Source organism: Erythrolamprus reginae, chromosome 6 (assembly GCF_031021105.1).
Source record: "Erythrolamprus reginae isolate rEryReg1 chromosome 6, rEryReg1.hap1, whole genome shotgun sequence".
Classification (NCBI taxonomy): Eukaryota; Metazoa; Chordata; class Lepidosauria; order Squamata; family Dipsadidae; genus Erythrolamprus; species Erythrolamprus reginae.
Window position 1 is genome coordinate 75,406,713 of NC_091955.1, and position 14,284 is coordinate 75,420,996.

Genomic DNA, 14,284 nt, shown 5'->3' on the forward strand with positions numbered 1-14,284 from the left:
GCAAAACCTAGGGCTTGGAAAACATTCTTCAAAGAGAGTAACAATGAAGAGCTTGCAAGCCAGTAAGAGCTGGGAACATTGTTAGCGCCTGGTTAGAGCTGGAAAGAAACTTATTTGGAGCAAGTTAGAGCAATGAAAAAAAAACCTGCAAAGACTTAGGGCTTGGAAAACATTCTTCTAAGAGAGTAACAATGAAGAGCTTGCAAGCCAGTAAGAGCTGGGAACATTGTTAGCGCCTGGTTAGAGCTGGAAAGAAACTTATTTGGAGCAAGTTAGAGCAATGAAAAAAAAACCTGCAAAGACTTAGGGCTTGGAAAACATTCTTCTAAGAGAGTAACAATGAAGAGCTTGCAAGCCAGTAAGAGCTGGGAACATTGTTAGCGCCTGGTTAGAGCTGGAAAGAAACTTATTTGGAGCAAGTTAGAGCAATGAAAAAAAACCCTGCAAAGACTTAGAGCTTGGAAAACATTCTTTGCAGAGAGTAACAATAAAAGAGCCTGCAAGATAAGAGCTAGGAAGATCGTTAGCAGCTAGTTAGGGCTGGGGAAAAATAAGCTATATTCAGAGTATAAGACACACCCAAATTATCAGCCTCTTTTAGGGAGGAAAAAGTTGCGTCTTATACTCCTAAAAATACAGTATGTAAATAACACTACTCTCTTCTTCCAGATCACCTTGGTGAGCTGTACAAAGTGACTCTTCAAAAGAATCAGACTCATTATATCATCCCGAAAGGTGAATGTCTACCTTATTTCAGCTTTGCTGAAATAGCCAAGAAAGGGCTGGAAGGCGCTTATAGTGACAACCCAATCATACGCCATGCTTCTATTGCTAACAAATGGAAGACAATCCACCTGCTAATGCACAGTGGAATGAATGCGACTGTGATTCATTTTAATCTTACATTTCAAAGTAAAGATGAGGAAGAATTCAAGATGCAAATAACCTTAGAAGTGGATACTAGGGAGGAATCCAAGTCGAATACAACTGCCACTCAGCAGCCTGCGGGAGATTTGAAAGCTACAACTTCAGAGCCAGAAGCGGAAATGATATTTGAGAATATTCCTGAAGAAAGACGTTTCCCAAGAGTTAAAAAACGTCTCAACGATACGTCCAATAATTTAGATGAAGAGATGGTAATTCAGGCAGTTAATATGTCTGCTCTCCCTGAAGATGTAAAGATAGCTCTGCAGAATTTGGAATTGCAGCTGATAGTTGGCGATATCACTCAGAAAGGTTATAATCTATCCAAGGCTGCTCTCTTTAGATCACTCCAATTGATGCCTTCAGAAACAAAGTCGGTGCTAAATGATCTTGAGGAATCAAGGACAGGGGACAAAGGGCTGAAAATGGTTGGGAAGGCCATGCTTTCGCAGAGACGTTTCCAAAATGGCGATGAAGGCAAAATACCAGGATTTGCACCAACAAGTAGCATTTTGGTGGAAATGAGGGTAACCAACAATTTAAACAACCGCTCTACAGTAAAACCGAAACCTACATCTGTTGTTAGGAATGTGGATAAAAAGCACAGGTCCCAGGATAAAGCCTTGAATATCCTTCTGCAGACAGAAATCCAGGAAAGGATAATTGAACAAAAGAAGAAAGAAATAGATGTAAATCCGCCATTTTCTGAGGAAGATATCGTAGAAGGTCCGAGAAGAAAATTACAGTATTACACTGGGAATTATCAAGGATTTTTGCCATGGGAAAAACATAAGTATTTCCAAGATCTTCTTGATGTGAGTATCCAAAGGACTGAAATATTTTAGCAATTTTTTATTAAGTCAACTGGAACATTAGCCAAAATGTGAATTTAAAGAATTCTGTTTTAGGCAAGACAGTTAAAAGGTTCATAAAGTGATCAAAAGAAAGACACATGTGAATTGGTTGCTGTACAAAAGTCAGTCTTAAATGGAAAGTTGGGACATACTGAAGAGACTCAAATTTAGTCCTGTTAGGTCTTGAGTTGAGCCCATCTCCTCCACTGGTGCGCCTGCCTTCCCTCCCCTGGTTCTTGGAAGAGCCGCTTGCTGTGCCGCTTGATGCCTGAGAGAAGCACCGGGTGGCTGTTTTGAATGGGGCAGGAGCAGTTTCTGCAGTGGGAGGGATCCAGTCTGAGGCTCTTAGGTTGGGGCGTCTCCCTGGGAATCGCTGCCTGGTCCAGCCTGGGTGTTTGGAAAAACAGGACAGTGCAGAAAGGTCAAAGGGAGAGAAGGAGGAGGGGCCTTACCAGCAGATAAGAACTGCAAGGCTCTGCTGTACTTCTTTTGGGTAAGCCATCCCTGTGTAGCTCTCAGGTCCCCATGCACCCACCAGCGCACGCCCTTTGACCAAGTGCAGTGGGCACAAACATGTTTCCCTCCACTGCTATTGGCCTTACGTTTGCGGGCAGCCATGGTTAGCTTTACATGTCCCACGGGCTGATAGGTAAGGCTGAGTGTGCTTAGTACTCTCCCCCGGGACCTCTGGGACCGCCTTCTGCCGCACGAATCCCAGCAGCCAATCAGGTCCCACAGACTTGGCCATCTCCGGGTCCCGTCGACTAAACAATGTCGTCTGGCGGGACCCAGGCGAAGGGCCTTCCCTGTGGCGACCACGGCCCTCTGGAACCAACTCCCCCCGGAGATTCGAATTGCCCCTACTCTTCCCGCCTTCCGCAAGATGTTGAAGACCTATCTATGTCGCCAGGCATGGGGGGAATAATTATCTCTTCCCCCCACTACCATCTTTTTTCCTGACTGTAATACATGAGAATGGTATGATTGTGCAGTAATGATTGTTTTGAATATTTATGGGCTTTAAATTTAGTTTTTAATTTATATTGGATTTGTACTCTGTATATTGTTTTGTTGTTGTTGTGAGCTGCCCCGAGTCTCCGGACAGGGGCGGCATATAAATCTAATAAATATATAAATATATAATATATATATCTTCACCCAGACTCCTCAGCACAGCTGCTGGGGTGGCCAAGGACCATATGGCTGCACCGCCAATATTGCCCCCACCCACCTGCTGGCCCATGCCCTTCAGCCTTACCTTTGCGGTGAACAGACCTTTGCGGGCTAGAAGATAGGGACAACAGCTGGGAGGTGTGAGGCTCGGGCGGGATTGAATTCCACTGCGCGGGCTAGATACATTGCCTCGGCAGGCCGTATCCGCCCATGGGCTGTAGTTTGAGGATCCCTGCTCTAAATTAAGCAATTAATTTAAAAACCAATTATAATGCAGTGATGGCGAACATTTTTTCCCCTCGGGTGCCGAAAGAACATGCACGCACACTACCGCACATGCGCAAGTGCCCACACCCATAATTCAATGCTTGGGTAGGGCAAAAACAGTTTTCCCCACCCCTGGAGACCCTCTGGAGGCCGGAAATGGCCTGTTTCCCAACTTCTGGGGGGCCTAGTAGGCCGGTGTTTCACCCACCCCAGGCTCCAAAGGCTTCCCTGGAGCCGGGGAGGATAAAACGCCCTCCCCCACCCCCCTGGAGGCTCTCTGGAAGCCAAAAATGTCCTCCCAGAGCATCTGTGTGAGCTAAAAATCAGCTGGCCAGCACACACATGGCACGTTGGAGCTGAACTAGGGCAACGGCTCGCGTGCCAGTAGATATGTCTCCGCGTGCCACCTGTGCACCCGTGCCTTAGGTTCGCCATCACTGTTATAAACAAAGATGGGTTAAGAAAGTAATTTAGGCTCTTGGATTAAGTAAAAAAAAAATATTCAAGCTGAATAGATTTTTTTGGTTATGTGAGCATGATCTGTGCCCTTGTTTTTTAGGAAGAAGAATCATTAAAGAAGGAGCTGGCCTATTTTATAGAAAGTAAACTTGTTGGAAGGCAGCTAAAAGATACATTTGCTGATTCCCTCAGATATGTAAATAAGCTTCTAAATGGAAAATTTGGATTCACCTCTCGGAAAGTCCCTGCTCATATGCCCCATATGATTGATCGAAAAGTCATGCAGGAACTACATGATCTGTAAGTCCAATGGGGAAGGGTGCCTCCTTAAGAATTCTGTTTATTTATTTAAATATTTTTCTCTGGCTTTTCTACTTGAAACCCTCTATGACTAAATAATCATAGCTCTTGGTTGCTTGAAATATTATAAAAGCTCATTGTAATATACACACTTAGCATGGTTTGTGCTCAGTTATCTTCAGAGTCTTAAAATGATGTAGGGCTGTCGTTGTTTTTCTAAGCTGTTCCAGGCAAATATCTTTGAATATTCAGTGATTGGAGAGTATGACTGCTGTCAATATACTCGACTCCCCTGCCTCTGAAGCCATGGATTGGATGACAATGTGAAAGGCAACTTTTGCATATACAGTGGTACCTCTACTTATGAACTTAATTCGTTCCATGACCAGGTTCTTAAGTAGAAATGTTTGTAAGAAGAAGCAATTTTTCCCATAGGAATCAATGTAAAAGCAAATAATGCGTGAGATTGGGGAAACCACAGGGAGGGTGGATACCCTGTTTCCTCCCAGGAGATTCCTAGAGAGGCCCCAAAGAGGCTTCTTCCCGCCTTTTCCGGCCCTGTTTCCTCCCAGGAGATTCCTAGAGAGGCTCCACAGAGGCTTCTTCCTGTCTTTTCCGGACCTGTTTCCTCCCAGGAGATTCCTAGAGAGGCCCCACAGAGGCTTCATCCTGCCTTTTCCGGCCCTGTTTCCTCCTAGGAGATTCCTAGAGAGGCTCCACAGAGGCTTCTTCCTGTCTTTTCCGGACCTGTTTCCTCCCAGGAGATTCCTAGAGAGGCCCCACAGAGGCTTCTTCCTGCCTTTTCCGGCCCTGTTTCCTCCTAGGAGATTCCTAGAGAGGCCCCACAAAGGATTCTCCCCGGCCCTGTTTCCTCCCAGGAGATTCCTAGAAAGGCCCCATGGAGGCTTCTCCCTGCCTTTTCCGGTTAGAGTTTCGGAGGCTCTGGTTTGTAAGTGGAAAATGGTTCTTGAGAAGAAGCAAAAAAAATCTTGAACACCCGGTTCTTATCTAGAAAAGTTCGTAAGTAGAGGTGTTCTTAGATAGAAGTACCACTGTATAAATGCACTGGAATAGGGCTTCTTGTTGGGAGTAGGATAGGAAAAGGTCTGATTTTTGTAGGACCTGAGTTGCACAGATGTCATGACACATGCTTAGGATTGACATTGCAGAAGAATGACTTATAACAAATCTTAACAAATGTCTGTCATGTCTGAACAATTTTAATTTTTGCAGGACAATATGCTGACTTTGTAAATCACTTAGAAAAAGTTGTAAAACACTACAAAGCGGTATAGAAGTCTGAAGTGCTTTTGCTACTAGAAATAGTTATTCAAACTGCAAATGTGAGTGATTAATTTCTTTTTTTCTGGACAGTTTTCCTGAAGAATTTGACAAGACTTCCTTTCATAAAGTACGCCATTCTGAAGATATGCAGTTTGCCTTTTCATATTTCTATTATCTCATGAGTGCAGTTCAGCAACTCAATATTTCCCAGGTTTTTGATGAAATTGATACAGATCACTCTGGAATCTTATCTGACCGGGAAATTCGTACATTGGCCACAAGAATTCATGAACTCCCTCTAAGTTTGCAGGTAATTAAAAAACAACAAGCATCTTCTTCCATATAATTACAGAAAGTAGGGTTTAGATTCAGCTTTACGAACATGCAATTTAATTGGCCAAAGTAGTTTTCTGAGTGGGCTTCATACATAAGAGCCAGGGTGGCACAGCAGGTAGAGTGCTGTACTGTAGGCCACTGAAGCTGACTGTAGGTCTGTAGGTCAGCGATTCAAATCTCATCACCGGCTCACGGTTGACTCAGCCTTCCATCCTTCCGAGGTGGATGTGGGCCTTCTCCGGGTCCCGTCAACAAAACAATGTCGCTTGGCAGGGCCCAGGGGAAAAGCCTTCTCTGTGGCGGCCCCAACACTCTGGAATCAACTCCCCCCAGAGATTAGAATTGCCCCCACTCTCCTTGCCTTTCGTAAGCTCCTTAAAACCCACCTCTGTCGTCAGGCATGGGGGAATTGAGACATTCCTACCCCCTAGGCCTTTATAATTTATGCATGGTATGTTTGTTTGTATGGATGTTTAGTTTTATAATAAGGGTTTTTTAGTTGTTTTTAGTATTGGATTTACATGATGTTTTTTATTACTGTTGTTAGCCGCCCCGAGTCTACGGAGAGGGGCGGCATACAAATCCAACAAAGAAAGAAAGAGAGAGAGGGAGGGAGGAAAGAAAGAAAGAAAGAAAGAAAGAAAGAAAGAAAGAAAGACCCGGATTGTGGACGCAATAGGCTAGCTCGGTTAAAAAGTGCTATTGCTAACATGTTGTAAGCCACCCTGGGTCTAAGGAGAAGGGCGGCATAAAAATTGAATAAATACAATAAATACATTTCTAAAATATTTCACAGAAAGTCACTGAATCTTGCTCAATGAGTGAAATGAAAAGGTATCTTCCTAAAGGATTGTGCCAATTATATTTTTAAACATATGACAAATGATACAACTATATTCATTTAAAATATCGCCTCTACCATATGTGTCAGCACAGTAACCTCTCCCAGGCTTGTATTTTCTGTAAAAACATAAAAAGTGTTTTTTCTACTTCTAATGAACCACAGCTTGCATCATCTGAACAAGATAAGCAGTGGTTGATATTAATTGTGGAAAGTTTTAAGCGAGCTACATTCAAACCGTGGTTAAGAAAACAATTCCACTTTGCAGCTGGGATGTAAAAGTCGCTATAGAAATTAATGTTGACCTAGGACTCGGAATCCCTAGATTTAGAATCTCATTCAATCATGGAACTTATTTCATAAATGTTGGGGGAATCTTATTGTAAACTGTTTCACAGAGTTGTTGAGTACGGGAGTGTATAAGGTTAAAAGATAAATAGTGCTAATTTGAAGCAAATAGAGTTTTCATAAACAAAATAAAATTCTGTGACATGAACTGAGGAGAAGACAGTTGCCAACTGATACATAGGTTCCTATGATATTTCTAAAGTGACTTTTGGTAGCTATTTAAAATGAAGTACAGTAGTCCCTCACCTATCGCTGGTGTAATGTTCCAGACCTGGCCGCGATAGGTGAAATCCGCGATGGGGAATTTATCGACTGATAGTACTTATTTAAGTATTTATATTGTAATTGTTTGGTAAGTTTTCATTGTTTTAAGTGTTTATAAACCCTTCCCACACAGTATTTATTTTAGATACAGTATTTAAATACAGTATTTACAATTTTAGATTTTATTTTTTTTAAAAAACCCTGCCGATCGAGTTCGGCAGGCTGTTTAAATCTGCCGATCGACTTCCTCAGAAACCCTTGATGAAGTGAAGCCACAGTAGGTGAAGCGCGGTATAGCAAGGGACTACTGTATCCTATTTTGAATCTTAATTCTCAGAGAGTTTGGAATATATTTTGAATATACCATTTCAGATTGTTGAATGTTGTTCCATATACCAAAATTCCTTTTTTATAGAAACAGGAAGAAAGACTATTGCCTATCCTTTTCTTGATTATCCAATCTTACAAAAAAATATTATTGAATTTTGGGGGAGTGACTTATTTGCATCTCAAGCAGAAACTGTGTACAGGTTGGGCAGCTTTCACCACGATGCTAAAACAGATTAATATGCTGAGAGAATCACATTTATATTTATTATATTTTTAAGACTGTGAAGATTGCAGTAGGAAAAATGCATAAACCCTTTCCCTTTTTATCTCTGTCTTACTAGGATTTAACAGGACTGGAGCAAATGTTAATAAATTGTTCTAAATCCCTTCCATTAAATATAACTCGAATTAACATCATACCACCAACTCAAGAAGCATACTACGATCCCAATCTGGTAAGCAACTGCTATAATGTGAGTTCGTTCTGACTTTAATTTGTACAGGCAGTCATATCAGACAAAATTAATTTGCAACAAATATATAATTTGTGGTAGATAACATTGTTAAATTAACATACTTAAATATCTTCTATTCAATAAACTGTTAGATGCCATAGTGAAAAATGCATGTTTAAAGATGCTTCATTTCATTGATAAGAAACAATCTCCATTTTATATGTCAACAGAATGAACATATCCATATTTTTCTGTTTATTCATTCATTGATAAATAGAGTGCTTCCTCTCACCAGAACTACTTCTGAAAATCTTGTTAGGGAAAGAAAAAATAGCAATAATAGTATGAAACAACTGCAATTCATGAATTCAAATTTTCTACAACTATATTAAATTAGATTTTGGAAATTAACAATAATATTTTTAATTCATCACAAAACTAACATTTTCCATTGCCTGGAATTGAACTGTATAACAACTGTGATGTTGATCAGTAATCATCCACTGATGATGTTACCTAGTTAGGTAATGAAATTTCTACAGGCAAACAACTAAGCTCAGATAACACTAAGAACTCCTCAATTCAATCCTAAACTGCATATATTTGATTTGAACTGTATAGTTTTTTTCTGCTGACCCTAAATGCCATGATTCTGTTCAAATACTTTATAAATAATAAGGAAACAAATTCTTACTCCAAGGGATAATAATCCAAAATTTGACAATAAATAAAAAAATGGAAATAGGAAAATATTGAACGTGAAATTGTGTACAAAGTCTTTGGCAGAATGAGATACAGTGGAACCCCGACATAAGAGCTGCTCTACTTAAGAGCAACTCGAGATAAGAGCTGGGAGGGGAGAGATATTTTTGTTCTACTTACAAGCCCAAATTCGAGATACAAGCGCCAAGGAGCTGTCTCCTGAAGCCAAACGCTAACTTCCGCGTTCGGCTTCAGGAGACAGCTGCGAAGCGGCGCGCGTGTTTTAAAAGGTTGCAGCCGGCCTGGGGGGCTCGGGGGGGTGCTTGCAGCTTTCTTTCTTGCTCTTTTTCTTTCTCTCTTTTACCTTCCCTTCCTCTATTTCTTCTTTTCTTTCTCCTTCCCACCTTCTTCCCTCCCTCCCTCCCTTCACTCATTCCTCTCTTACTCTCCCCTTTCATAAGTTTCCTTGCTTCCTTCCTCTGTTCCTGTCCCTTCCCTCTTTCCTTCCTTCCTTCCCACCCTCCGTCCATTCATTCACCCATTCCTCTCTTGATCGCTTAAAGCCGGTCCCTGGTGCAAAAAGGGTTGGGGACCTCTGTCCTACAGGATTGGGTGGCAGAGAAGTTGAACATATGTAAATTTAAAAGTTTAAGAAAGTTTACAAGTTAAGTGAAAGAAACTTCATTATTCATTTATATGTACATGTACATTTCTTCATTAAAAACATGTCTTTCTGCATAATTTAGACTAACTTTGTGAGTTTTTTGAGGGCTGGAACCAATTAAAATTATTTACATTAATTCCTATGGGGAAAAGTCGTTCTAGATAAGAGCTGCTCGACTTAAGAGCCCAGGTCCGGAACGAATTAAACTCGTATCTCGAGGTACCACTGTATAAGACATTTTACATGCTTTACATCTTACAATGTACAAAAAGCTCAGTTCTATAATATTTTCATGGTCCCCTTTGGGTACTTAAGAACATTCATGATTTCTATTAAGCTGCAATTTTCATCTTTAAAGAAAAACGTGCTTGAAATGTACTATACTATACTTTTATATACCACTATACATGTCAGGTACAAACAACCGAGTCCATGTGTGAAGATTCAAAATTACTGATTTATTGCCCAAGCTTTTGCACAAGAATCTTCTTAGATTAAAATGTTCCACTTGGATAAAATTGGACAAGGGTCAACAGTAAGGGAGAAATTGGATTTAATCCTCTTGTGACCACATAGAAATTCTAAACTGTTGCCCCACTTGACTCCTCCCCTTGACCTGACAGCCTCTCTCTTACAATAGTATATACTACTGATGCTATAGATCAGTGGTTCTCAACCTTTCTAAGGCCGCGACACCTTAATACAGTTCCTCATGCTGTGGTGACCCCCAACCATAAGTCTAGCGCCAATTCTCCCAACAGAGCTTTGAGCTGATTGGCAGGAAGGTCAGAGAGATGCACCCACTGTAAATGCCTGATTGGTCGGATTGTAAAAATATGTTCCAAGATGCCAGAATAGAAGCTTTAGTTCCTAATACCAGAGAAATTTGTCTTTTCCCAGGGTCTCAGGCGACCCCTGTGAAATGGTCATTCGACCCCCAAAGGGGTCCCGACCCCCAGGTTGAGAACCACTGCTGTAGAATCTTCACATTTTTATTTGAATTGTTTCAGTTGGGTTTCTGTGTATAAGATGTAAGTCTGGGGGTTTTTTATTTTAAAAAAATCACTTTAGAATGGATGTGTTTTTAGAATTATTTATAGTTTTGCCAGCAAATGTTATTTAACTGGAATTAGGAATCCCTGCTCAGATCTTGGTGTATTTTCTGATTCTCAAAGATTGACAAGCATTTTTCTTCCCTGCTGGAGAATACATTGCGTACTGTAACACACACACACACACACACACACACACACACACACATATATATGTATATATATATATATATGTATATATGAAATATGGAAATGAGGGCAATTATTTTTAAAATTACCTTATTTTGTATAATATTAGAATTATGTCTTGACATTTGCTGAATAAATGCTATAAATTCTAGTTCTTTGTGGAAATAAAAAAATATCAGCAACCTTTTCTAACTGAAAATAAAAATATAGAGGTAATGATCCATATTTTTTCATAATTTCTTTTTTTCCAGCCTCCAGTGACTAAAGGTCTGCTAATGAACTGTAAACTAGTGACTGATAGAATTCGCAAAGCATATAAGGACAAAAACAAATATAGGTATTGATGTGTTATTTTACTTAAACTGCCACAATGATAATAAATAACTAAAGAACCATCTATGAACTGTGTTTGTTTTGAAAAACTCAGATTTAAAGCCACCTTGTAACAAAGCATGACATCATAGAAGTGAAAATAATTTATTTTTTTTTAAAAGGATTTGAATATATACGATGCTAGGTCTGTCTTTAATATGCAACATTGTATTTTCATAAGAGGACTATAAACCCTCAATGGCACCTAGTGTAGTGATATCAGAGGTGGGTTGCTTCTGGTTCAGCCTGGTTCAACAAACCAGTAGTGGCAGTGGTGGGAGGCTCCACCCACCAACTCAGGGCATTTCCGTGCAGGTGCAGAAACAAACCGGTAGTGACAGTATTTGCAACCCACTACTGTGTGATACGTAGAATGATTAGCCTTAATTATGCCATATGCCCATAATAATTAAACTCTAATCAATAATTTTCTACTGTAGGTCTCTTCATTATAAGTTATTCAATAATAGCGATAGATGCAAAATTTAACTAGCAGGGGTGCCATCAAGGGTTGAAGCCTTGCATTTTTAAAAATGTGTATCCCATATAAAAACTTCAGATCGTGCAGAATGCAGCTGCGGGAGCAATCATGGGCTTCCCAAGGTATGCCCATGTTACACCAACACTCCGCAGTCTGCATTGGTTGCCGATCAATTTCCAGTCACAATTCAAAGTGTTGGTTATGACCTATAAAGCCCTTCATGGCATCGAACCAGAATATCTCCTGGACCGCCTTCTGCCGCACAAATCCCAGCGACCGGTTAGGTCCCACAGAGTTGGCCTTCTCCGGGTCCCGTCGACTAAGCAATGTCGTTTGATGGGACCCAGGAGAAGAGCCTTCTCTGTGGCGGCCCCGACCCTCTGGAACCAGCTCCCCACAGATATCAGAGTTGCCCCCACCCTCCTTGCCTTTTGCAAGCTCCTTAAAACCTAAACTCATCAGACATGGGGGAATTGAAATTTCCCTTCCCCCTAGGTTTATAGAATTTATACATGGTATGCTTGTATGTATGAGTGGTTCTTTAAATTGGGGTTTTTTAGATTGTTTTTTAATATTAGATTTGTTTACATTGTCTTTTTATATTGTTGTTAGCCGCCCCGAGTCTTCGGAAGAGGGGCGGCATACAAATGTAATAAATACAAATACAAAAAGGGTAACACTTTGATTGTGTGGTCACAGATGCCAATTTGACTTTTTTTGATAATGGAGATGCTACATCCTGGTTTTATTATTTGCAAACTAGAAGAAGGAAATTAGGTTGGGAATGGTTGAATTAATAAATAATAAATAAATAATAAATGTAAAAGGACCAGAACTCTGATTTTAAAACCTCTCCATGTAGTAATTATCCTGGACAGGGTGAGGAAAAGCTAGCAAAAGAAAGATCAAGTTCAAAAATGGGCAGGATCCTTTGGACCCTTTTCCCACAGAAAAGGAAACACTGGGAGCCCCAAAACCCTTTTGACATCCTAAAATGAAGATAACACTGCATATATCATTTTTTATCTTTATGCTCTATATTAAAAAACTATAGTGTGCTGCATATATGAAAGCAGTGACCTGCTACATAGAAAACACATTTTTATTTCTGTATGCAACAAAAAACATTCTGAACTCCAGAAAAAAAATGGGTTGAAATGCTCAATAAATCACATGCCGGCGAGTGTCGCACATTGGTGATTCTGATGCATATTTTAAGTGACAGGGGAGCCACAGCAGAGGGATGAAAGAGCCACATATGACTCTGGAACTGCAGTTGCAGACTCTTGCCCTAACTCATCCTGATAGGAGAGGCAATTGGGCAGTGGCTCAGATTCTCCTAATTCTTCCATTGTAAGACCTCTTGAACAGAGATAAGCATACGTAGCTCACCCTGCCTGTCTTTCCCATTTTTCAACACACACATACACACAAATACAACATGAGAGTTCAGAAATGCAGATGCAAGCACAATACATTCCTTTGTCACACAGAAGGAAATACAGATGCCTTTTCTCATCTCAAGCGGCACACCAGGTCATTATGAAGAAAGCAGATCTCCATGTCTCTATCTCTGCATTATATGAATTTATTTTATTTATTTATTTATTCAATTTATTTATTCAATTTTTATGCCGCCCTTCTCCTTAGACTCAGGGCGGCTTACAACATGCTAGCAATAGCACTTTTTAACAGAGCCAGGATATTGCCCCCATAATCTGGGTCCTCATTTTACCCACCTTGGAAGGATGGAAGGCTGAGTCAACCATGAGATTTGAACCCCTGACCTACAGATCTTCAGTCAGCTTCAGTGGCCTGAAGTACAGCACTCTACCTGCTGCGCCACCCTGGCTCTTTAGAGTTAACCTTTAGAGTTTTAAGTAATTTCTAACGGATATATGGGAAAGAATGGAAGAAAATAGAATTTTTCACATTTGGAGGTATTTACTAAAATATCACAGACTGACTAAGGATGAATCAGACAGTTCTGGATCAAATAAAAGCTGGCTACTTCCTTGAAATAATCAGCAAGTTGAATGAGGGATGCAAGTGGATGAAATTTTGACACAATTGAGGGAGGTGAAAGGGTAGAAACAGAAAATAGAGCAGATGAAAGAAGTATGACTATAATAGTGCTGAAAGAGCTATTAGTTATTCCTGGAGACGGGGTAAGATTGCAAGCATTTCTCCATAGAATTTGACTGTATGGAGTCAAATCCATGACTCTATAGGGCCATGAATTTGACTCCAACTCAGTTGTTCTTGACTTGAACTATGAAGAAAAGGATAATGCCTTTCCTTTAATTTCCTAGTTCATATTATTTTGCTAATGCTTACGTTTTTTTATATATATCATCAAGGTTTGAAATCATGGGAGAAGAAGAAGTAGCATTCAAAATGATCCGTACTAATGTTTCTCATGTAGTTGGACAGCTTGATGACATACGGAAAAATCCCAGGTCTGCATTTCTAATCAATTTTTAATCTCTTATTTTTTAATCTCTTAGAAGAAATACTTTGAATAGGCTTTTGATTGTTGATGGTTTAACTTATAATTTCATGCTTATTTTAGATTATACTGAAATTTTAGTGATTTTCAATTATTCTCATTTAATGACCATTTAAGCATCTTTTAATAAACACAATTATAATGATCAAAACTATTAATATCCCAGTTGCCTTTGATTTGTTTAATTTCTAAATTGAGATTGTTCCAGAGCTTAAATAGGAATCTTATTGCATTATCTGTCACTTTTAAGGTTTGAATAAGTTTATGAGAGAGCAGGAAGGCATCTACAGAGATTTTCACATATAACACTGTATTCATATAATACTACCCTGTTTTCCCTCAAATAAGACATCCCCTGATAATAAGCCCAATCGGGCTTTTGAGTGCATGGCAACAAGGCCAAGGGCTTATTTTCAAAAAATGTAAGACAGGGTCTTATTTTTGGGGAAACAAGTTGCAAAGAATGTACAGTTGTGTTAA

The 14,284-nt window shown here is 40.0% G+C and overlaps 1 protein-coding gene across 1 annotated transcript in view; it reads left to right on the plus strand.

The window, feature by feature from the left end:
- Window positions 1-14,284, plus strand: part of GNPTAB (N-acetylglucosamine-1-phosphate transferase subunits alpha and beta) — a 58,459-nt gene that overhangs the window by 38,036 nt on the left and 6,139 nt on the right. The window contains exons 13-18 of the mRNA XM_070756288.1: window positions 670-1,739; window positions 3,778-3,977; window positions 5,352-5,571; window positions 7,722-7,835; window positions 10,694-10,779; window positions 13,656-13,754. Coding sequence (XP_070612389.1) covers window positions 670-1,739; window positions 3,778-3,977; window positions 5,352-5,571; window positions 7,722-7,835; window positions 10,694-10,779; window positions 13,656-13,754 — 1,789 coding nt within the window. The remainder of the gene's footprint in view (window positions 1-669; window positions 1,740-3,777; window positions 3,978-5,351; window positions 5,572-7,721; window positions 7,836-10,693; window positions 10,780-13,655; window positions 13,755-14,284) is intronic.